The sequence below is a fragment of the Acomys russatus genome, chromosome 5 (genome assembly GCF_903995435.1).
Source record: "Acomys russatus chromosome 5, mAcoRus1.1, whole genome shotgun sequence".
NCBI lineage: Eukaryota > Metazoa > Chordata > Mammalia > Rodentia > Muridae > Acomys > Acomys russatus.
The window spans coordinates 40,494,623-40,520,921 of NC_067141.1; the positions used below are offsets into that span (position 1 = coordinate 40,494,623).

General features: G+C 38.4%; 1 protein-coding gene across 1 annotated transcript in view; it reads left to right on the forward strand.

Moving 5' to 3' along the window:
- Positions 1–1,966: 1,966 nt before the first annotated feature.
- LOC127189423 (aldehyde dehydrogenase 1A1) overlaps positions 1,967–26,299 on the forward strand; it is a 35,602-nt gene continuing 11,269 nt past the window's right edge. The window contains exons 1-6 of the mRNA XM_051146236.1: positions 1,967–2,024; positions 11,427–11,531; positions 21,265–21,405; positions 23,355–23,484; positions 24,984–25,045; positions 25,843–25,971. Coding sequence (XP_051002193.1) covers positions 21,331–21,405; positions 23,355–23,484; positions 24,984–25,045; positions 25,843–25,971 — 396 coding nt within the window. The 5' untranslated portion in view covers positions 1,967–2,024; positions 11,427–11,531; positions 21,265–21,330. The remainder of the gene's footprint in view (positions 2,025–11,426; positions 11,532–21,264; positions 21,406–23,354; positions 23,485–24,983; positions 25,046–25,842; positions 25,972–26,299) is intronic.

A 26,299-nucleotide genomic window follows, 5' to 3' on the forward strand; every position in this document is an offset into this window, starting at 1 on the left:
ACATGAAATGAACCAGTTTTGAATCCACAAACAACTATGACTCTGCAAATACAGCTGTTTAGGCATTGGCCTGAGCACCACTCTGTGTGTTATGTAACAACTGTTGAGAAATTGTACATTTAACTCAAAAAGCATTTATGAAAGAGAAAACAGTTCAGTTTTTCCTAAAAAACAGAAAGATAGAAAGAAAGAAAACAGGGGAGAGAGAGAGAGAGAAAGAGAGAGAGAGAGAGAGAGAGAGAGAGAGAGAGAGAGAGAGAGAGAGAGCAAGACTATTTGAAGAATACACATGTTCCTATGCAGACTCAAGCTAGATGAGCAGGGTATTTAAGAACTGCTGAATCTAGGAAAATGATCAGTGTAGTGGATCTGGCTTGACTCCTTTTTTTTTCCCCACACATATATACAACTCCATTTAAAATGTGCATTTATTTGTTGTTTGTGTTAGTTGGCATAGAACTTGTTGAAACAGAAATGATATGTGCCAGGAACATGAAATTGCTTCCCATCTGTCCCATGAAAAGTTGGCCATTTCTTGCTACGGTGAAAAAAAAAAAAAAAAAAAAAAAAAGTCACCATAAATTCCATGGGTGTAACTGCTCACTGGGGGACCCCAAGCTGAGCTTGAGCCCTTGTGGGGGATCATCTTATGGGTATCAAGGTAGGGCTGGAAAAGAGGAAGAACAAACCTAAGGTGCTTTGCCTGAAGTGAGATGTCAGCCTTGCACTGTGAAGTCTGTGATCAGAAGCTGTATTCCGTTCCCTGTTTACAACATGAGAAGCTCGGGTCAAGGTGGGAAGAGAAACAGGTTCCCCCCTGCCCTGTTCCTGCTTCCAGCTGAGCTCCCATGCAGGGGAGGTGGCAATTTCACTTACAAAGACGTTGATGCTGATTTTTTTAGTAAGCAGAGCACCAAAGAATGTTATCTTGTTCCTTCCGTATCTTTGTGCTGGAGCTTCAACACAGAGAAGCATTGTACTCAAACTGAAAATGCGACAGTTGGAAAGTGTCCTCTACAGAGTTCCCAGCTCAAAACATCCGAGATTTAGACTCTTAGGGAGCGATATTTACATTCTTTCCTTCAACTTCGCTTAGAGTAACGATTCACAAGCACAGAAGCTTCCTGAATCATACATTACTTTCGCTTTAAATGGATGTTCACAGGTGACTTCGGCATAATGCTCTTTGAAGGTTTGTGAGTGACAATGAACTCTGTCTAAAAAGGCCTGAGCAGTTTTCTGTCCCCACCTGGACCCCTCTGGGGAGGCGGTGGGGCTGGCAATTTGAGGATTCTGTTATCGCTTAAGGTTGCTGATTTTTTTTTTTTTTTTTTTTTTTTTTTTTTTTCTTTTTTTTTTTTTTTTGTTTTTTAAGCTAGGGAAGACAGAATCTAGAAAAGAGGGCATTTCTCCCTAACAGCACCTCGATCTGCTGGGACACGAATGGATTTGCTGGTAGCCATGCCCTGGGAATTCATGGTCCTTTGCTCCTCAGCTCCTAGTGAGAACAGAGGTCTTTTTAGACTTTTCTTCATTTCAATACCTTTGGTTCCCAGAGTGTTGGAGAAGGAAGAGTTACATAGTAGCATAACAAAGCTTGAAAAGACAAGGGGGAAAAAAGAACAACTGGCTTTGAGTGTCTGGAGCAGCTGCACACACACCCTCAGCACAGGTTTGGCTCAGTAAATTAATTCATCTGTAAATAGTGAGCAGTCTCCAGATGGAACTTCAGGGCTGGGGTGCAGAGTCTTTAAGGATTCACATTTAAAGGCAAAGGCTCCCAGCTCTAGGTGTTCCAAGGGGTGGTAGTGCCCTTTCTGCCCTGCCCTGAGTCTGCCCATCCAATCATATCCCAATATGCAAATGACCCTGAGTGCATGCAGATAAAACGGAGCAAGTGCTCTATCAGAACCCAATGCTGAGCCAGTTGCCACCTGTGTTCCAGGAGCCCAACCAGCCAGTCCTCCCCTGCACAGCCTCAAGTCCCTGCGCCTCTGGCCAACTTAAAGATTCAACATACAAAGGTAAGTCATTTCCTAAGCAGGGCTTTCCCTGGGGGCCTCCTGGTTTTTAAAGCACAGGTCCATTGGAGCCTCTGTAAGAGCTCTTTCCAAACAGGAAAACAAAAAAGCTTGCAAAAGTTAGTGGCCTATTCGGGGATGAATTCTAAACCATTACCCAGACACTTTCTCTTAAGTTATCTCTTGACATATGTCCAAGGGAAAGGGGCTGTTCTTCTGTATAAACAGGTCCTTGTGCCAGAGTACCAGTGAACCTTAGTGAGCAGTTCCAATAACTCTGCAGTGGGCACACAGGGTAAGGCAGGCAAACAGGAACTTACTGGAAGGAGGAAAGACATGTGGGAATGTCTTGTTGCTGATTCTTTCTTTCTTTCTTTCTTTCTTTCTTTCTTTCTTCCTTCCTCCTTTCTTTCTCCTTTTTCTTTCTTTCTACCTTCTTTCTTTCCTTCCTCCTTTCTTTCCTTCTCTCTTTTTTCTTTCTTTCTACCTTCTTCCCCTCTTCCCCTCCCTCCTTCCCTTTCTTTGTTCCTTTCTTTCTTTCCATCACCATTCCCTTCCTTCATTTCTTCTTTCTTTCTAAAGGAAAAATAGCACTCTGAAAACAGTTGCTACCGTGACCATATGTTTGAATACCCAGTGTTAAGGTTGGAGGTCCTCACTCTGAGCATCACTAGGAAAACTGTTGCCAGACCCTCCCAAATGCACATGAGTGACTTGTTTATTTTAAGATAGAAAACAGTGCTTATTTCTCCAGGAAAGTCTGTTCTTGTTGTTGTTGGCGAACATATGTGATTGTTAGCTGATTGAGGACACACAATACTCTTAAAATCTTCAGCCAGGGAGAGATAGGAAATGATCAGACTGGAGCTGTCCTGAAATACTCTCTGATATTTTTTTCTGCCACATAGTTTCATGGCTACTTTTGTCACTGACCTTAGGGTTTGAAAATGAAGAAGAAGAAAGAAAGGAAAATCTCAGCCGTCGCTCTCCTCTCTCTCCTCTCTCTCTCTCTCTCTCTCTCTCTCTCTCTCTCTCTCTCTCTCCACACACACACACACATTTTAGAAAAGTCACTTAAATTAGCTGTGTGGTATGATACAGAGAATAAGGTAGCAGTTGAACTTTCAATCTGGGGAAAACATATTGATTCTGAATTAGTTAATGAAAACCAAGGAGTATTAACTAGATGATTAGGGGCCAAGTGCTCACCTTATGTGTTTATTTCCTTATGCATAAACATGAGTGGCTTTGAAACATTGCAGCCTTTTGCACTTTCCAAAGCACCTTGAGTGAAGGAGCTGCCCCAGCTTACGGGCTCTGTCCTTAGGACAAGGTCTGCAGAAGAGGAGCGAGCCTTGGAGCTTCAGGAGCAGTTTAGAACTACACAAAGCCTAATGTCACAAATTTTGAAAAGAAAAAAAAAACTGCTCAGGTTTTTCTTTTTCTTTCTTTCTTTTTTTCGTTTCACTTTTTAATTGGTAGATGAAAACTGTGGTGAGTCCAAAAACTCCCTCCTGCAGCTCACAGATAACAAAAGTATGTGCAAGCCACAAATGTCAAACTCCACCCCCCTTACTTTTTCTCATTTGGAAGAAATTCCTGTCAAAATTTGCACGTCCAGTGTTTCCTGCAGACTGGAAGACTCTACATGTCTTCACTACATTTTAACCACCAAGAAAAGTTTAGTTCATAGGATCCCAGCTGGGCTGGATTTGAGGAGTTGGGATGCCCCATGGTTCTTTACTCCATTTATGTTTTTATGAACTTTGCTGAGCTCTTGTATTTGTGTGTATGTGAATCTCAAAGGTGTTTTTTAAGTTAACTATTTTCCCACTGAGTTAAGTTTAATTGAGTACTTATTAAAGAAGCATGCAAATGAAAGTACTAGGGGAAAAAAATGAGCTATTACTTAAAGTCTTATGTACAAGCACGGGACCAGTAATCCTTTAACACCGACAGACGTTTCCAGAATGAAACCTCTTCACTGCAAAGGCATTGCATAAGAACACCCTAGGGAGGATGATGGACCGAAGTGTTTAAGAGCCAAGAATGCAATTGCTCGGTGGTCAAATACTTCTCTAGTAAATAATAACCAACGCCACTCAGTGAATTTTGATTTTCCGTGTATCTTCTATATATGTCTGCCCTGCTCAGTATGCATTATGCCGTTTGAAGTGCTGGTTACAGCCCTTTCACACTTGGGAGGACACCAGTTATGTATGCAATTAAATCTCAATGGGAGCTCTCTGTATGCCTGTGCATGTTCCTTTTTACCATGTCCCACTGAAGAACTGTATTGGGTTTGCACTCCCTAGATGGATTAAAAGCAATGGCTGTTAACTCAGCTCCTGGTGGCAAACAACAAGAAGTCAGGGCTTGGAAGTATTTGTCAAATGACCTTTCCTGACCAGTGTCTCAATTTCAGTATTATTTTTCTCTACTGCTTTCTGTTGTTCTTTCATTATTGCCTAAAGCAAGTTGGTGTTTCATGCTCAAGGCTAGAGAACAACAAGCAGTTAATAACAAAAGCAATGAAAAGAACATTAACTATCGTGAAACAGCTGCCTCATCTTAACCGCCAGGGTGCTTCTCTCCCACCCAAGTAGCTCATGCATGCATATTTTTGGGGATGTCATCTCTCATTCAGTTCCTCTTTGAGGCGGTAGATGGAATGAACTATCTTGGAAGGCAATACAGAAGCTCCCATCACATCCCTGTCTTCATTACCTGCTTAGGAGTTCTGAGGAAATGCCACATGTGCACATGTGACCTCCATCCCTGCTACTGAGCTTTTGCAGGAAGAACTCCTTTGAGAGTTACTGGACCCCCTTGTCAACTTGATTACCCTGACCGGCCTCTGCTTTCTTACAACTGCTATAGGATAAAGAGGAGTCCATGTTCCTCAGGAGGTGTAAACCAGCTCCACCTTTAATGGGGAAGAAGCACTTGAGGCAGACCCTGAATCATGGGGAGCGACTAACATTAGTAACCCCAAAGCTAGGGGGATTGCTTTTTTTTTTAAATCATTTCCCAGATCAGTCCCCACAGGGTCACTCTCCTCCCGTTTTCTCCCATTTTTTACATTAGTCTGTCTGAACAGTGCTGCTCCACCCAAGCACTGGAGTAAAGTTAGGTCGTTCAGGGCTTGACAATTTTTTCTCTTTCATGGGATTTTTCTCACTCCAATTTTTCTTTCTCATTTTGCACATCTTCCTTTAAAAACAAATAAATAGGAAATTCAAAAAAGACAAATGTTTTCATATAGGGTTCAAATTTCATTAATACTTGGCGTAATTGTTGAATTTAACTCCTTAACTTATAGTTCTTTCTTGCTTGGAAGGTGTTTTCATCTAGTGGCATGTCATATGCACAGAAAACAATTACAACCCAAGTGTTTTACAATAATTTCATTCATTTTCTCACAGCAGCCCTATCGGAAGCTCTGATTTTTTTTTTTTTTTTTTTTTTTTTTTTTTTTTTTTTTTTTATATATAGACGAAGAAACGAAAGGCCTGGGTAATACAAACCCAGCTTTTAAGTGACAAGTCTCGATCTTGAATGCTGGCTGCCTGTCCCCTGTCCTACTATGCCCCCTACTATGCCTGAAGGACATAGAATTTACATGCTGTGCAATTTTTACGTTGACTTTTACCTGCCCATTCCTGAGTCCTGGAGGATGGTGACTAAACTTTTGTGGATGCTTCTCTCAGGCCATAGGAATATGTTGGCCACCAGTTTTGAGAGAAAAGAGAGAAGAGAGAGGGCAGGCAGAAGTAGTTTGTTGACTAGACTGAAAAGAAAGGTCTGGCTTGGGAGACAGCGTGAGGAGGAAGGTGGGAGACAGGCACACACTTTCCATGTGAACTGCATAACTTCAAAGCCTATGGATTAAAGTTTAGTTACAGCAGGTGACTTTCTTCTTAAATGTCTCTTTCCATTAACTTCTGTCTCTTTGTCTCTCTGTCTTTGATTCTCTCTCTCTCTCTCTCTCTCTCTCTCTCTCTCTCTTTGTGTATACCTACACCCAAAGAATTATGCACAACTGACTTTCTGTACACAGGTTGGAGTACTGAGTACCCAAACTCTTTTAAAAACTCCTTTAAAACTCTTACAATTCACAAACTCAGGCTACGTAAGATTTCCAGTAACTCCTCCCCTCTTAACTTAATTTTTCCAATTTTCTCGTCCTTTCTTCAATTTCCCCTTTTCCTTTGTTTAATAAATTTATTGTGTAATTGTTCCATAATAAGTCAGATATTAGAATGTTGATATGATTATTGTCTCAAGAAATTATATTAGAATACATTAAATAGAAAATTGTTGAATATGCTTAAAGGAAGAAATCAGAAAGCTGAAAGGCTATATGAAAGGAATAAAGTGGAAGAGGAAGGAATGTGGGATCTGAGAATGGACAACACTGGCTGATGGAGTCTTGAGGGAATCCTAAAGTTGCGTAAACGAGGGCAGAACTACCTTCGAGATAAAGCTGACTGTGCTATGGCTGCCTTTATTTGGATAAATCTTTTCTGACTTCTAACTAAAACTATACTTTATTTTCTCAGGGCTTGGAAGCAGCTAAACAAATAGCAGAATCTCTGTGGGGGTATAGTTGTTTAATTACACAGACCTGGATTCAATTTCCAGACGTTACACTTATTTCATAGCCTAATCTTGGCCAAGCGTCCTTTCTTCTTGGGTTTAAGTTTTTCTATCTATGAATTAGCATTTAATAAAGATGCTTCCTGGGAAAGTGACTATAAGAATTAAGTCAATGGTTTGAGGAAAGCACACAGTGTCTTACACTTATTATTTTGCACTTTCTTGAACTATACCTTTCAAGAAGAATCATAGAAACCATAGAGTGATCAGTTTTCAATGTTAGTAAAATCTATACCATTTTTACTTAATACAGTACGAAACTAATTTCAACTGTTTACCTCATTTGAGATTAATAAATAGCTAGTAGGAAAGAATGAGAAAATACTAATGTTTTCCTATTTCCAAGCTTGAGAAGCTAAGCTCAGAGAACATGCTAGCTTATTTAAGGTTACCCAGCCCTTAAGACACAAAGCTAGAATATAAAACTTATTCATTGTACTCTTTCAAATGACATGTTTCTATATGACATCCTAGTCTTCCTGACTACTAATGACAGTGGTGTTCCAATTTCATTGAAGAAAGTCTCATCAATACAAGTCCTAAAATAGATTGTACATATGCTCTGAAAGTTATTGTCTCAATTTTTTAAAGACTGTATGCTCGCTTGGTTTTTCAAGCATAAACAATATCATTGAATTTTTCACTTATCATTTTCCAGAATGAGAGGGCTATGTGGGAAATTTGAAGAGCAATCCAACCTGATTTAATGCCTCTGTTCTATAGTGATTTTTCTTTAGAAGGAAGAGGATCTAATACTATTAAAGGGGAAATAGAGACAGAAGTTTTTTTTTTAATACTTCTACAGATTTATTCTGATTCAGGACATATGAGATGCGCAGATGTAATTTTGTCATCTATTGGACTTAGTGACGATGTCCCTCAACATAATTGCAGCAGCATCTTTCTTTTCTCCAGGTCTGAATGGGATTCAAAACAAAGGCAAATGACTCTGTAGTTACATTACTAGTCAGGAAGGAATGTAAAGCAGAAATATAAGGAATTCTGCATTTCTTCCAATTTATTTTGGTCATTCTCACATTGTTTCCACACCTTCAGCTGTAGATAGTTTCCTATCATGTATTGTTTCCTGATTTGTGTCTCTTCAAATTTTAATCACAACATTTTGCTTTGCTGCCTCATGGCTTAGGTTAAAGTAGAGAAATCTAGTATTGATTATTTTTAATGTTTAAAACACCACTTGACATGTTCCATCCCATGTGTTTACTCTACCCTGTCTTTCATCTTTTTCTTTCAACCATTTCCCATAATCTTGGTATGTTTTCAGATTGCTAATGCTGAGAAAATATACACATTATAACATCTGTCATTCCATACATTTTGACATCACCACCCATCACTCTCCAAGCTGTGTCCCTGGTTTTCAGAGTTGGCAATGCACACAGGCAAGTGGAGTAAGGACTGACTAGCATTTCTCTCCCTTAGAATATCTTTAAATGCTTTTATTTGAAATGTAATTTTACACATTCTCAGCAACTAAGAAAATTTTGACATTCACTATAATGACCTTGAGCTGATAGCTGAGTTGCCACTATTAAGAGATAATTTGAATTTATGCACTTTGTTGGAGGGAGTTGAGAGCCAGTAGGCTGCCAATTTTTTTATCAACAGATAAGAAGAGAAGTTATTTACTATGTCTATTAATAAAACCTATTTTGATCTAAACTAGAAATATTTTGAAGAAATCTCTTATTTAGGAAAAGGAGAAAGATTTATATGATATGAAGAAACCAGAATATAGAAAGCTTTTATTTAGAAATGTTTTCATAAAATACACGAAGACTTAATAACTTTTACACTGAACCGGCACCTTTTTTTTTTCCTAATTATAAATCGGAACACAAGTATCCTGGGAAACAGGAAAGTGGTATGTACATTATCTTTAATTTGATATGTGCAAATTACAAAAGACAGAAATCAAGTTTTAATTGCCTGAAAATTTTTATTGATCGTTTTCATCAGATTAAAATAATACTTGTATTTCAAGATTACAAATGACACCTTTAAATTCCAGTGGTTTCTGTAGCTTAGGGTTAATATCTATTGACCACAATACTTTAAAGCATCCCAAGTATATTCATAATTAGAATACAATTAATGGTTAAATGTGACAATAATATTTTATTTTATAGTGCCATCTCTGTCCCCCAAATTTGACAACAGCAAGCATCAAATGCAAACTATTGCTCTCTCCATGAGAGGACATTCAGTAGACCTCAACTGAGCTTAGTAATTACTGTAATAAACTTCACTGAACCAAATATCTCCATATATCCATTTAATATAATTATAGGAAGGAGGCTGTTCAGATATATTTGTTCTTAAAAGTAGCTAGAAGGCAATAAAAATGCACATCTAAGAAAACTTAGGGGGCAGAGAAAGAGAGAGAGAGAGAGAGAGAGAGAGAGAGAGAGAGAGAGAGAGAGAGAGAGAGAGAGAGAGGGAGAGGGAGGGAGGGATTATGGTAGTTAATATCAATAAGTTCACTATGACTAAGAGGAAGGGAAAGGTGCCGTGTAGTCTATGTTGAGTTCTGTTTGAATCCTGTCTAGTGGAGAGCGCATGCAGTTTCTTACTGTCAGACTCCTGAGCCCTGCTTTGCAGCTGATACTGTCCTCTGGCCTTGCGACCTCAGTGCTGGCCTTCAGAAGAGCCCCTGGGGGGAATTCTCCAACAAGATTCCTCCAGTTCATGTCAGTATTGGATATTTTAATTATTTCCTAAAATATCCTCTTTGGTATAGACTCTGGTAGCTCAAACTTCTCTCTGGACATTGGAAGCCATTAGATTCTGACTGCATTTCAACTTGATCCTAGTGGAACCCTTTGCTGTGCTGTAAGGATCTTAAGACTGGCACATGCTTTGCTCATCTTTTGTCTTTGTCCCATGCCACCTCTCTCTCTCTCTCTCACACACACAAGTCTTGTCATTAAGTTTATTGATGAACTTGCTACTTTGGCTCTTTGAGTCTTCAGGTTACTAATGGACAATGATTAGACCCCATGATTTTTAAAGTGTGAGCCTTTAAGATCAGTGCTACACCTAACACACTTCATTTTTCTCACACTATCTTTCACAATATGTTTCACACTTGGTCCTAATTTTACAAAATGTCTCTCTGATGAAAACTATGACCATTTTTGTATGGCATAGCAGATGCAAGTTATGATCCAACATCAGCTGTGGCTTCCTACAATGTGACAACATAAGACTGGCCCTATGTGTAGTCAGTCATGGATCAGGGAGGGGTGTACTGGTCCCTGTGCCTCCCTGGTGAACTACTGACTACTATGGATTCTGGGGAAGGTAGAGTGAGTCATCATTTTCACTTGTATATCCAATGGTGATCCCACTGGGCTCTTAATGGATAGCTTCAAACCCATGGACACACAGATGAACCTTACTAAATTCATATTTCAAATGAATAAACTAATAAAGTAAAAGCCATGTATGTGAGAAAGGGTATACAGAGAGCTCGGGAGGATCAGTGGAAATGGAGAGAGATTAGCGAAGGGAGGAGTTGAACTAATCAGGGTACACTTTGTACTTGTATGAAATTGGCAAAGAAAACAACTCAATAAAAACATTTCAAGTGGCCAGTCAGGATTTGGTTATATAAAACTAAACCAAACAAATGCTGGAGTCACAGCTTTCTTTAGTATTAAAGGTAAAACATGAATAATGCAGAGCCATGGTGCTCACAGGATTATCCACAGCCTGTCCCTGCAGTTATCTGAAGCCTAGCACATAAACTTACATAATTCTAGTTTGACTCACTTCTGAAGCATCTACTGCCTTTACTATGAAGGCGCAGTGTACAGTTTAGAGGCATGATTCTAATGTAAAGATGACATACACGTATCGTAATGGCTTCTTCGCCAAAAGAGATCATGCGCCACAAGTCACCTATGGCAGCAGCGCACTAAGACCTCACAGCAAGAAGGAAGTGAGGACCCAGGCAGGAGCTAGCTGGTCTCACAACAGCATAACAAAATGTGGTTAACTTAGTGTGGGCTGTACCATCTATTTCTAAGTGAAATTACAATTTTCGAAAGGGGAGATGGAATTACGAGTCTATCTACATATTATGAGACACTTTGTTTCAGTTTATCAATGGAAAATCTGGGGTATGATGCAATTCCTCTGGCAGAAACAAGGCAGACTTATTGAGCGTAAGTGAATTTTATGCTAATTTTCAAGGCTGATTATAATATCCGTCTGGTTTCAATCTTAGAGGTCGTGTGTATCTACCTGTAACACAGAGGAGAACATACTAACTTTGTAGGAGGAGTTTAATGGTTTCATAGGAACAAAAGAAGTTAAATTCAGTTGGCGCAACTAGTGGCCAGGTCATGAGGAGATGCTCCTTAAACTAGGTTGATGTATCACAGGAAATTGTCAAGGCTTCGACTCAGAAACTTAGGAAGGGATGTGAAACAGAGGAGAACCTGGTGACTGAATCAGGGAATGGGGGTAAATTATGGGCTGAGCTCAGGGACTTTGGGACCAAAAGTCAAGATGAAAACCTACCTGGTGTGTGTGTGTGTGTGTGTGTGTGTGTGTGTGTGTGTGTGTGTTTACTTTAAAACATATGATGGGCATTTTGAGACAGAAAAAGATAAGAAACCTGTAGTTGTCATATAGTACTTAAACTCCAGGGTTTTTTTCTAAGCCTCAAACTTAAGGCGTACTTCAGTGCTTTTGTTTGCTTTTTCTGCATCTCCACAGATCTTCATAAACAATGAATGGCATGACTCAGTGAGTGGCAAGAAATTTCCTGTCCTGAACCCTGCAACTGAGGAGGTCATCTGCCATGTGGAAGAAGGGGACAAAGTAAGTACACACACACACACACACACACACACACACACACGTCCACTTACCACCAGGACTCTCTGTTTCTCATCATTATGAGCTCAAAATCCACCACAAGATCAATGAAGGGCATGCAAGCAATGCTGCTCTGTCAGGAAGGTAAATGCTCTGTTGTCCTTGGCATAAGAAAAACTCTGCCGAGTGATGTAATGGCCATCAACTGGTGCCTTGGGTGAGGTGCTGATTTTTTCATGCTATTTTCCCTTGACAAAATATATATATATATATATATATATATATATATATATATATATATATATATATATATATATATTACATTTAGAAAATCTGTAGAAAAAATTTATTTTAGGCTAACAAGGAGAGAAATCTTTTATTAACTTACAGTTGTTCTTTGACATTTGCTAAGTGAAACTAAAAGTTGGCATAGGCCTTTTAGAACAATGTATTATCAAGCTTCTTTTTTTAAGAACATCATTGATTTTGCAGTAAGGAGATGGGTCAATATATAAAATGCTGAAGTTTAAGGATGTGAATTTAGACCCCTACCACTCACACAAAAGCCATGTATTTTAATATCACTAGTTTATATATAATAGTCAACAAATGTGTGTTGGATGAATAAGTCAGTATCTATTTTAATTAAAAACTCATTTTTAGATTGAGAGAAATCTTCCTAGGACTACACCCTCAAAAGTTTTACACAAAAGAAATACTGAACATTTAAAATTATAAATCTCTTTAGCAAACAGGTCCACATTATTTTATAATAACTGAATCCAAGATAAAGCTCTGGTTAATCATACTCTTTTGATTATCATATTTAATGATATGGTGTAATTACAGTTGAACAACATTTTTAAGAATAGGTCAGAGTAAATGTATAATTTTAAAGACGAAGAAATATTTAAAATTTTCAGGTTCAGGAAAAATGAGATTTCATTTTGAAGTTACAGGATCACATTAATTCTATTCAAATATGATGTTTCCGATACTTTCCACATTTGCATCAACTCTGGAAAAAATTTGATCAGTAGTCTACATTCTAGTAACCAAGTAATTATAGTCAAGACATTTTCTCTTTGGGAAGTACTAACATAGAAGGCATACATGCAGAAAAATGTTAATTATGACAACAAAAAATAGTTAAAAGAATACTTGGAATCACATACTTATTAAATTGATGATTCTATATCCCAGCATTTTTAATAGTCACAATTATAAATTACAGCACTATTTTATGTGGCAACTTTGACAAAATTGAGTAAAATAATTTAAAATATTCATTAAAAAAGAAAACACTGAACTTAGTGACAGATATGTACAAACCCAGAGCAGGGGAGGCAAAGGCATGGTTCCATGGGGCCAATCAGAGAGCACCAAACTCAAGGGGACACTCTGGCTCAAAGTATATCATGAAGAGTCACTGAAGAGGACACTCAACATCCACATCTGGGTGTCACATGAATATATACACAAGAACACCAACACCCATAGATACCCTCCAGATAAAAAGCCACTGATACAGTATTTATCAATCTGTGCAGTTTGAGTGACAGCATGACTCCCATTGGTTATCTAATTCAAGATTATTGCACCATGGCTAATAACAGGGGGAAAAGAAGATTGTATTTTCTAGCTAAATTTACAGATGATAATAAAGTGGAAGAATAGCAAGGCTGATTAATTCACTCAAGTTGACAGTTGTGTTGATAGCCCAAGCCTCTGGTCAACAGGGTTACTGTGACGGCAAGGATCACCATTCCACTGTGTTTACTCTTTATCATAAAATAATAGTGAAATGCTAAAATGTTGAACAGTGACGAGAAACAGAAAGCCTTCAGAATCTTTACCTGAACACACGTGGACGTAAAAATCACATGTGTGCCTCCAAGTCTACTTTGAAAAAATTTCCCACTAGTAACCGTTGAAAAAACACTAACTTTTACATCTCTGTAACATAAAATTAAAAATTAAAAATAATAGTAATAAAAAAATACTGAACGATGGAGTTAGTGAACCTGAGGATTAGATCATTCCTGACACTAGGCGTCAGCTAACTGGCAACCGCACAACCCTGTCATTTGCACCCCTTATCAGCTCAGCCTCATTCCATGTGATCACAAATATTATGATATTTATGGAGTCACATGGGTGTATTTCAGATAGCCATGGATCTTGGGTTTAGAACTTTTGTGGGGTTTATGGAGGCTAAAATTACAGTAATATGGGCACAAAGTTAGACCAAGGCCTTCAAGGACAAGACCTCAGAATATAACACGGACTAAAGATTAAAAAAATAAATAGATAATGGTGACAGCCTCTGTGGGATGCTTTCTGGGTTAGTACAAATACCAACAGATTCACCCATGGGAGCATTTTACCTTGGCTTCTCGCTGATTCAGTGGGAAAGTCCACCATAAGAGGCCTTTATAATGCTATACAGCTTTTGTTTATGGCCTCACACCCAGGCCACCTTATCAACAGGAGAATTTCAACTTCTGGCCAGTGTCCCACTCCCTTCCAGATACTGCTGCCTGCTGTCTGCTCACTGCCTCTGCACACGCTCCCTGTGTGGTCCTCTAGAACGGGTCCTGGCAAGCCACCTCATAGTGAGAGCACCTGAGTTCCACATTTGTGTCACCTTCATTGATGTCCTATTTCATTTCATGTAAAACAAGGAAATTCTTAGAGGGCTAAATAAAATATATAAAGATCAAATCAGAAAGAATCCCTACAATTATGGATCATTAATGCATCTCCTAGCTGGGTGCCATGCCTATAATCCCAGCACTCAGGGAAGCAGTGTCAGGCAGATCTCTATGAGTCCAGGGCCAACCCGATCTGCAAATTGAGTCCAAAACAGCCAAGGTTTCACAGAGACACTCTGTCTCAAAAAACCAAAACCAAAACAAACAACAGCAAAAAAAAAAAAAAAAATGCATCTTCTTTTATGTCATCAGGTGTTGATACACTGTATATATCAAGAAAACTATTCCAATTCCAACACATTTTTCCTTTATATAGCCCGTACTTCATATATTAGAAATCTAGTATTTATTCACCTAGTCACTGGCATAAACAGTGACTCTGAGAATTGGTGTGCATAAGAATTTCCAAAAATCCTATAAAGTACAGATTTCCTATCTTCCTAGAGTACTTTGCCACACTAGAGTGAGCCTGGGAATTGGTATTCCAGAATATTTTTCAGGTAATGCTAGTGTTATGAGCTGCAGATGGAGTAGCAAATAGTTTTAGAAATACTGAATAGAAAGCACGAAATAGTTTGTATCTTTTCTCAAGGGTTATCTTCAGCATTTGATATGGGATATATACTTTCTAAAAATAGCACCCAGGAGGCAGAGGAAGGAGGATCTCTGTGATTTCAAGGCCAAATTGGTCTAGGACAGTCAGTGCTACATAGTGAGACCTGGTCTCTCTATAAATAAATAAATAAATAAATAAATAAATAAATAAATAAATAAATAAATAAATTATAAATATAACAATGATCTATATTTATGAGACAACACATATTAATTCAATATATGTATACTATGTATAATAATCAGATCATGATAATTAGATTTTCATCTCCTCACCCACTCTTCAGTCTCTATGTTTGGAGCTTTGACTAAGAGTCATTTGAACCCACTATTCACCCTCTATCACTCTCCACATTATGCTCTAATAAGCACAATAATGCATGTTTCTTCTTTGATATCTAAGTTTGAATTTCATTAGTGAGTAGCAACCATGCAAGATCTTAATTTTATTGGCTTAATTCACCTTAGCACAATGCCCTTCAATGTGATGGTTTTTGATGAAGAGATAGGATTTCCTTCTTCTTTTCCTTCAATCGCATTATATTCTTTTTCCTTCTATTCCCAGGTGGGCACTTGAGTTAATTCAATATATTGGCTAATATAAATAATTCACAAATGAACATAAGAACAGATATGTTTCTTTGCTTAACCTATTTAGTTTCATCTGGCTATATACTCAAAATCAGGATAGATAGGTTTTTAAAAATTATATATTTCTCATTTTGGGGGGAACTTTATGCTATACTTCATAATGGTGAAATAAAATTTCCACTAAAGTATATAAGGATTTCTTTTTCCCTCAGTCCCACCAGTACTTCCTACATTTTGATTTTTGTTAATAATCATCAGTAGTCGAGTAAGAGAATGGAAGTCAGTCATCATTTTGTTCGGAGTTTGTCCAATAGCTAGCAAAGTGACCATAATTTCATATTTTCCTTGGCCAGTCACACATCTAAAGCAAGGCTTTTAGACATAATTTCCATTTAAATTAATTATTTAGAAGATTTTTCTTTATACTAGTCCCTTATAAAATCTGGAAGCCAAATATTCACCAGATAAACAGTCTAAGACTTCCCATTGCAGGCTGCTTCTTCCCCTCCTTGTTCTACAGAATTATGACTTGAAACTACACAAGGTTTATTTAATTTTTTGTTCTAATAGTTGTGCTTTGGAAACTTCTCCAACTGGTCACTTTGTGGTCCAATGCCTTGACATTATTTTTGTCCTTTTTTTTTTCAGTAGAATAGTTTTGTGTTTTCATTTAGGTTGTTGGTCCATTTGAGTTCATTTCTATTTATCATAGAGGAGAAGGGTTTACACTAACTCTGTCTCCTGTAGTTTTCCAGTTTCTCAGTAAGAAGGGCGCTGTCTCTTGTCCACTATATGTTGTGATGGATTTGTTGAAATGGCTGCAGTGCATAATGGGAAATATGGGTTTGGATGGGTAAAGAAGTAGATTACCAGGACTTGTTTAGCCATTGGTGTATCTTCATGGATTTCTAGAGAGCCAAACTTAAGCAGAGGTAATTACCATCCATAGCTATGTGCCACAGGTTACCCAGAAGCCTCTCAGCTTATCCCAGAAGGAAGTGAGAATGTGTTTGCTACATTTAACAAAGGCAGAACAAATGCTTTTTACATGATATTTCCATAGATTCATAGAGTATGATTTTACCTCAAATGGCACTCCTAATCATTGAGTATCTTCATAGAAGAAATAGAAAAATAAGCCATGCATACACTAAGTCATAGACATACACAAACTAAAACTCTATCTGCTGCCTGTACCTTCTCCATGTAGATAAAAAATCACTCTCAAGATCACGGATCTGTAGGTGCCAGTTAACAAAAAGTCAGATGCTTGATGCTTTAACATTGAAACCTTGAATAGTTAACTCATCTTGCTTTGAAAATGGGGTTGGAGTCATCAGGAAAACAGAAGTCTCTGCCTGGGTCAGTAGAAAGCTTGTGGGGCAGGCTGGGGACTTGGCTGGGGCATTCAGGGAGGCTTACCTTCTTCCTAAGGTGGAGAAGGGAAAGCTGGTGACCATCCCAGCAGCCTTGCCAATGACACCGATCTGCTCTGTGCTTAGTGACAACTGGCCCTTCCACAGAAGAAAGCAAAGAGACTAACTCACAGCCAGCCAAGCTGAAAGCCATGCCACAGCCAGGCCAGTCTGGTTGGCTGGACAAGTGATTCCTCTAAGCAAACTGTCAGTGATGCAGTCTCTGATAAGCAAGAGCTGGTTTCACTACCACATTCCTGTATCTTCATCCCTTTTTTTTTTTTTTTTTTTTTTTTTTTGGAATTACTAAGCAAATTGTCTTCTTAGAATGTTAATGCTTAACCATTTTGCCAGGACTGTAATGAAGAGTGGCTAGCATGGCTTAGGGAAAGGCTCTAACATGGCAAAGTGCACAGTCACAAGAAACCTGATATGCTGGACTGACTCATTAGGTCACAGGCTAAAGGTTTTGGAAAGTCCAGTCACAAGCAGAATGAGACTACCAACAGGCCATATCCTGTCTTTCATGGTATCTCAAGGGTGGTTCAGAAGCCAGAGCAAAGGCATCTTAGAATGCAAAGCATGTCTGTGGGTGGGAAGTGTTTTCTTTTCACTTCAGTGGCTCCTTTGGGAACCACTGACCAATCCTGGGGCATGAGCTAATCGATAATTGGAGGGAATAAAGCTAAATGTCCATGAAAGTAAGCGACTCAGACAGGTGTGAAGGAAAAGTAGTCTGAGTGATATTTTCTCCATCTCTGTGAAGCTAAGGCGGGGGTCTTTCAGGGGAGGGGGAGGCACTCAGACGCTCACTTACTAGTCTCTAAGGCTCTTGTTTTCTCACTTCTACTCAAACGTACATATTCAGCCTGCAGGCTCTGCCTTAACAGTGGAATATTTTACTTTCCCTACGCCACAGGACTTGATCATAGAAAACCCCAGTTAATCTTGTTATCTTATCAATTTAAAAAAAATGTGTCTTGAAAATGTCATTCCTTGATTTAAAATAAACAAAATGACAGTTTTAAAATAATAAAACATTAAAAACAATTTTTTGTGACTAGTACATTTGGTAATGTAAAAGTTTTGTTACAAAGTGAAATCAGTTAAATACAGTTGTTATGTAAATATTAATACAATAAATTAAATTACATGTGGCATAATGTATGATGGTAGCATAACATGTTGGATTAATAAGAAAGCTAAAAATGATTAATTATGGGATGTGTATTAAAAGAATAGGAAGAAATATTGCAGTCTGTATTTCACTAAGTAGTGACTATGATACCAAAGCAGTTTTATTAGGTAGCCTTGTTGAAATATTAGAACTGGAAATGGAGGATTAAAATACATGAAGTGAGAGGAGAGTCATTGCATACAATATATAAACATATATCAAAATTATTTATGACAAGTGTTAGTATTCTGCTTCAGTCCGCCTACCTGTGATGTCATTGCCTACCTGTCATGGGGTGTGGCCCTGCCCAGGGCCATATTAAAAGACAAACTTCCACGCGGCTCTCTCTCTCCCTCCCTCCCCCTCCCCCCCTCTCTCCCTTTCTCTACTCTCACCCTCTCTTTCTACTTTCTCGCTCTCTAGTGTACCTCTTCCTCCCCCCCCATGCTTATTTAATAAACTCTGTATAACATAATATCTGCTGTCTGGTACCTTCGATCTATCTCCTTTAATCTTTAATTATAAAACAAGGTTTGTTTCAAAACCACTTTCCTATCCACCCTTAGAAGAAGGCAGGAAGCTCAAGACAGCTTATATTTGGCAAAGGTCAATGACAGAACACTGACCAGAATGGTCCACAAAAAAGCTGCATCTCACAGAGCACTGTGTGTGTGTGTGCGCGTGCATGTGTGCGCGTGCGCGTGTGTGTGCGCGCGCTTAAAATCTATAATATTCATAGATCACATGGGAAAGCTCAGATTTTTTTGAGGTTTGCTTTTTCTTCCATAAACAGTATTCTCTTAATTTCCTTAGGAAAAGCTTAGAAAAATGTCTTGTAAAATAAAACAATGTCCAAATATAAGCAAAATATATGATCAACACAATACTTAAAATATACATTGTTCTTAATGGAGCAAAGCAATAACTATACATAATTAATTCCACAAATTCATTATTATTCAAAAAATTGGCACTGGTGTGTAAAATAGTGTAGCCAAAGAATATCAGTGTATAGTTTTAAACACTGACTTGCTCAAACCAGTATGTATTTCTAAAAAGGTTCTTCCTATACCATTCATAAATGCAGATTGTCCTTGATTTATACCAGTTGGGCTGGTAATTTTATAACTTGAAAGCAATACACATTCAACAGAAACTGGACATTTCATTTTGACAATCAAACTTTTTCCAAGCTTATGATTTGCAGTACAGTTGTCTCCTGGAATACTGGTGGGGCTTCCCATAAGCCCCACAATCCTGTGGATAAGCCACCAAGTCCATGTCCCACAGCATACTGAATTCAACACATGAAATGACATATCCAACACTTAGGAAAGAATACAGTCCATATTAGGTCTTTAGGTTAAGCTCTGATGTGCATATGTGCCTAAGTGCATATGTGATGTGCACTGCAAGCATGTAACATATAGAATTTTCAGGCAGGAGCATCTGTACTATGAATTTGTTTTTCTGTCTCAGTTTTCAGACATGTAAGCCTTGGATGTACTATAGAATATTTTTTGAGCAAAGTGATATTGATTTGGCTTTCCATGCCAAATGTGACTTTCAGATAAATATAAGCCATTCACAAATATAGGATAATTTGCTTCCTGCTATTCTAATTTTCAAGATGGATTCAGTCTCCTACATAGAGATGTGATCAACTAGCCTGTATGATTTTTGGAGTTTCACACAATACCAGTCTTACAGATAAAATTTTAAAAATTAATTACATTTAAAATATTTATTTGTGAACTATGTGTATGCATGCACACATATGCACATGTGTTTGTATAGGTGTCATGCATTCAAATAAAGGTGAGAGGACACTATGTTGGAGATGGTTCTCTCCTTCTATCCTGTGACCCCAAGAATGGAACTCAGGTTGGAATGTGTGGCAGCAAGGGCCTTGACTCTGTGAACCATCTCTCAAAGCCATATTATATTTTAATAGTTGTTACTTTGTCCTACCTTAATTTCACACCGAGTACTTTATTTGAAATAATGTTCTTATAGGTTTATACAGATTAGCTCATTTTCATTCCAAATAATATTATGGGTCAAATTTGTTCTTCATTTTACTGATAGAGACAATGTAGCAAAGCGAATGAGCTCATGGTGAATTGGCAAATAACCTAAAGTAGTCAAGTGGATTGTACAGGGAGGATGGCTAGCTGTGCATGTCTTGCTGTGCATTGTATTGCATTCCTTTGCTGATAGGGAGAAAAGTATTTTGACAACAGTTCAGGGTGTTGGCTAACAGATATTTTCTGCGGCCTCTGGAGATTCTACAGCCTATCCACTCTCAAAACACTCCTAATAAAAAGTGAATAATAACTTTGCTGTTACTATAAATTGCACTCATTCCTTTTGTATGGGAAGAGTACGGCAGAGTTAGTGGAGCCGATCTATAGGAGGATGGGTCTGAGTGCTACTTACTTTTCTTACCTGCCTTACAAAGTAGCTGACAGACACAACTTTATAAGGAAGGATTTATGTTGGCTCACAGTTCCGAAGGGTACAACTCATCAAGATAGTGAAGGCAAGGAAGAGAACAAAGTGGCAGGGCTGAGATGCCAAGACTCCTTGTGTCTCACTGGACCAGGATGCAGAAAAAAAGATCTAAAGATGCTACTGGATCCTGACACAATCCATGTGCTGTGCCATGTGGCTCTACATCTGCCCTTCAGTGTCTGTGTCCATAAGGTCTCACAACCTCTTAAAACTGAGCTGACACCTGAGTGACAACTGTTAGAACATTTGACTTTATAGTCAACATTTCACAGATAAGCCAATACACTATGTATATAGTAAGCCCTCATTTTCAGTTGGATATAATGTGAGTGTACCCAAATTTGGTACTTTAGCTCCTAAATTGGAAAAGGAGACTTTATTTCTGAATCAAATGAGCTAATGTGTGTAATTAACTAGAACATTATTTCAAATAAACACTTGCTGTCCTGTTATAATAGAATGAAGTAACAACTATTAAAACATATAATATCTGTTCTAGAAGTTTAACTATTTGGTAGATAATTGGAGCTTATTCTAAATATCATTCAAAAGAAACCATTCCAATACATTGTGGTACAGAGTGAGTAGAATATTCTAGATTTGGGGCTAAAGAAGACCTAGTTCCTGTTTGTGAAGACTATGTTCTAGTTGATGAAGTTGTGGCCCATGTAGTCATTTGAACGTAATGAATTGAATTCACTGATTTCCAGGCAGATGTCGACAAAGCTGTGAAGGCTGCAAGACAGGCTTTCCAGATTGGCTCCCCATGGCGCACCATGGATGCTTCAGAGAGGGGGCGCCTGCTGAACAAGCTGGCCGACTTAATAGAAAGAGATCGCCTGCTGCTGGCTGTGAGTATTCTCCAACAGCAACAAGAAGATACATAGGAGGGTTCCCAGGCAGTGTGGTTAAGATGAACATCCATTCTGTCCTCTAGGACTTCTTAGAGTCCTTAACATAGTCACCCATCCCTCTAACAATGCCCTTGATTTTTTCAAACCCATTGATACTAAAGACTTTTAGGAGAAGACTCATGGATCTGTTAAAAGTGACAAAATATTGCTCTAAAATACATCTTATTTATTTCGAGCCAACATATTTTTACAGTGGCTTTCTCCTGCCAGATGTCTGTCCGTTCATAATGTTATGACAAAGAGAAGTGATTTTTGTTTTTGCAGGTGTAAAAGAGTTAACAAAACCAACTCCAGGTTTAATATTGAATAAAATCTTGCTTCTGTTTTGGGTGGTATGCTTCTTCATTTCTGTGAATAGATATGTCAGTATAGAATATGGATGTGAACATATTTTCTTGTCTTCTGAGTCCTGTGTTTCAGTAAAGCAAACAGAAAAACAACATGGTCTCCAGTTAGACTTCAAACTACATTCTATTTTCTTCATTTTACTGGAAGCATTCTTTGTAAAGAATACCCTTTTCTCAAATACGCTGAATTTTCCAAAATATGAAAAAAATAAAATTAATAGCTGTTGCAATAAAGTCACACCATCCTCAATGTTCTATAGAAAGAAAGCAGTTTTTCAAAAACTTGGCTTCTCTCATTTGTCTGTGCAGTGAAAAGTGTTAATTGCCCTTGTCAGCTTGAAAGATCACAGAGAATGAAGAATTGACATACAAAATCACATGAGTGTAGAGTCTGAGGGAGTAGACAATATAAATTGGAGAAAGAGGAGCACTAGTTACAGACCGACCACCTTGTAGAGTGTACAATCCCAGGAACTTTATAGTCAACATGGAAAGAGAAGGTATAAACGACACTACAAGCCCAGAAAGTATGGAACCTTATCGTGTGACTATGGAAAGAGTTGTGACCATGTTGCCTACACGGCAGGATTGTCAGTGAAAACTGCTGAGGAAAATCCATGATGAAGGACGTAGGAGTACACTGGGGTGAATAGACTTTCTCTTTGAGGAATATGAAATGGTTGGTCAGCCGTCGAGAATGGTCACACATACTGAATTGTCTCTAGAGTTGCATGGTAAGGGCCATCTTGTTGGAACTCTATATGACAGGGAGACCAGGAGTCATTTTCCCAGATGCATACCTGTGAAATTGTGCCTATTGCTTAGACATTACTTAGTTGGAAGGAAATCAGATTGTGACAGAAAGAGCACAGGCTCAGACAGCCACACTCTTACTATCCTCCCAACCTGGATCTTGTTATGTGGCCAGAAGCAAGTTATTTGACTCAGTTTTTAAAAAAACCGTAGTTTAGTTAAGATGATTTGAGGCTCCTTATAGTTACAAAGCTCTCTTGCATGTTGAAATATTGACTACTGAAAATATTGACAACATATACTTTTAATTTATTTTTTATTCTTACCAATTTCCACACATTTATAAAATTGATACTGGTCATATCCATCCGTACCGACTTCCTATCAGCTCCTTTTACTGCCCCCATGCCACCTACCACCTACTTGATACCTTCTTTTTACTCCTATGAGTAAACTTCTGAATCTAATTGTGCTGTTCATATGTACATTGAGCATATGGCCATTCATTTTTATTTTAAATCATTTCATGTGTATGGATGTTTGGTTTGTATGTGCATCTGTGCACTAATAACTGCTCTCCAAGGCCACAATGAGGCATAATATCACATGTGACTGGAGTTATAGATGCTGGTGATCTATTGTATGGGTGCTGGGAATTGGACTAGGTCTTCTGGAACAACATCCCGTGACCTTAACCACTGAGCCATCTCTCCAGCTCCATCGAGTAATCGTCTTAATCTATTGTTCTTGTGGTAATTATTGACTGGGTTTCTATTGGTTTTTCAGACAATGGAAGCAATCAATGGTGGGAAGGTTTTTGCCAATGCATACTTGATGGATATAGGAGGCTGCATTAAAGCATTAAAGTACTGTGCAGGCTGGGCTGACAAGATCCATGGTCAAACAATACCAAGCGGTAAGTATACTTGGAAAAATAATGGACATGGAGTAGAGGCAAGGCTGCTATTACAGAGAATATACTTTTAAATTTTGAAAAAGATGTCAAACAACAAGGGAAATTATGTTCTCCTTGACTTTGAATAAACACATTTCTGAAGAAGGATATTTTATTAAACAGTGAACATTTTTAAGTTGTATCTATTAATTATGTATAAAACAAAACTATGGAGAATACAGAGAGCATTAAAGTAAGAAAATTATCATAGATTGTATTAAAAATTCAATTGAGGTGTCTAAGAATTCAAACTGTTCAAAGCTGGCCACTGATTGCTTATTTCTGCTTCGTTTCCATAACAACACACTAATATCCTTCCTATAATAATTTTTTTAAACATGTGGTCCAGAATCAGGCAAATATGCTACTCTGTGCCCTTTTAAATTCAGTGTATTAAAAGCAAACTATTTTATATTAATGTGTTTCAAAACCACAAAGTAAGATGACACAGTTTTTTTCTAGCTGACTTACGAAGTTTACACGGAAGTGCTTGTGCAAGTATTATCAGTAGGCATATAGCAGAAAGACACGAAAATATTTCAATTGAAAAAGGAATCAACTTGGGAGTGTAGTGGAAGCCAAGTTTCATGTCTATAACTGTAATGATGTCAGGAACTCAAACAGTCCACTTCCAGGTCTGTCCCTACTGCGCACCCCAATCTCCTAATCCAAGTGGAGGGCGCATTGTGAGAGGTGGTCAGCAGAAAGTTAGAGATGAGAACAAGACAACAGAGCGGCCGTGACTGGAGCTGTTCTGTGGCTCTTACTCCACTCTTAGGAAACATAGATGAAGCTGTTTAAAGTACCTGTCGGTCTTAACAAGAAAGAACTTGCTTTGGTAGCAGTAGGCGCCTGTGGAAGCCAGAACAAAACACAGAACAACAAAATTCCCAGGGAAACCACATCAAAGAAAAGAGTTGGTCAAACTCAGATGGAAAAGAGCCATGCTTCACTTTAGGCATGTTGTTGTTTATTTGTTTTTGTATTTTTCTTAGATTACAAGACATTGGTTTGTGTTTGGTACATAATAAAAAAAAAATTCAAGTCACCAAGAAAGTATTTACAATTTTACAATTTAAATCATTTACCATTTTAAAGGTTCATGCTTCTGGATAATTTGAGATGTTGGAAGCATTTTCACAGGGCTCAGCCCTTACTCAGAGAAAATATCACCTCCCAGCTCCATTCTGCACCACTCTGTTAACAGGATGATGTGAAGGCAGCCATTTTGAATACAAAGAATGGAGTTAACTGCCTGTCAGATCTTTCCCCTTCTTGTCACTTAGTTTCATGTACCTCAGTCTTTAGATTCAAATTACTGTGTGAGGGCTCCATTATTTATGTCATTTAATCTTGTAGCCAGGATCATTTGTTTCCCTTTTGCTATTTGTATGGCTCTTCTCATAGCCTGCCATGCCTACACAGCCTTTAACGAGTGATGCATCTGCTCTGTTTTCCAGATGGAGACCTTTTCACTTACACAAGACGTGAACCTATTGGGGTGTGTGGCCAAATCATCCCTGTAAGTTCTCCATCATGACTCCCAGTGGGGGAAATAAAGAGCCAATCCCATTGGTCTTGTGATGAAGCCTGTTCCCACACTGGTGAAGCTTATGTGGTGGTTATATGTGAAGTAAATTCAACAAGCATGGCGGCCTGAAGCTCATCGTCCTCTACCTGAGCTTCTTCCCTATGAACTAGCTGGTCCAGAAACGCCTCAGTGTTCTGTTGTAGCCTTTGAGGACATTTCAATGTTAACACATAAGTGTTGACTACAGTTGTGCTATGTTCTGCTTTCATGAGCTATGCTTTATAAGTATATGACAAAGGTTCATCATGGCTCATCTGTGTTGTGACTCCACTTCAGTAGGACACAGCTAGCATTTCTGCCACCCCTAGCATTTCTGTCTCCTCCTTGAGATTTCTCACCATTGACAGTAGCAGCAGCAAGATATTAGTTAGGTAAATTCAATAAATGGCCTTTAGGGAAATATGGGGGGGGGGAGTCATATCTTTTATTCACAACACTTGACATGTTTAATTATGTACAAAAGCATAAAATAATGTCTTCCTTATATAATAAGAATTCATAATAACAGGACTTGATTAAATTTGGGTGTGTTTTCCTGTCCCCTTCTATGTGTTTAGTTTAGAACATTTGTCATTTACTAGTTGCTTTTAGCAAGGGACATAAGTGAGATGTGCCTGATAAGTAGACAGATTTTATAAGTTTTTATTTAACATCTTCCAAGGCATGTTGTTCCAGAAACTGTGCTTTGAGACAATATAAAGACTCTGTTGTTCAATTTTGCTTTCTAGTGGAATTTCCCATTGATGATGTTCATTTGGAAGATCGGCCCCGCCCTTAGCTGTGGGAACACTGTGATTGTCAAACCAGCCGAGCAAACTCCTCTCACTGCTCTGCACATGGCGTCTCTAATAAAAGAGGTGAGTTTCCTGAGCCTAAGTACGCAGGCTAATGCAGGGTCCCCAGTTGACCTTACGGTCTTCTTTCACATGGACTGTGAGCTTTGCTGTTGCTATGTGGCTCCTGCCTGGCCATGCAGATGACAGCTGCAGAGCTGCGCCCTGGGCCAGCACACATGGGTCTCCGCACAGATCTGTGGCTTGTAGCTCAGTCACCTTGTAACCTATTACTTTTGTTGTTCCTGTCTGATGGACATAATACAGTAGAAAATTCAGCATTCTTTCAAATGTTAAAAGATTTGTTGACACTGCAGCACTCATAACGAGCTTGGTTGCTTCTGGAATTCCT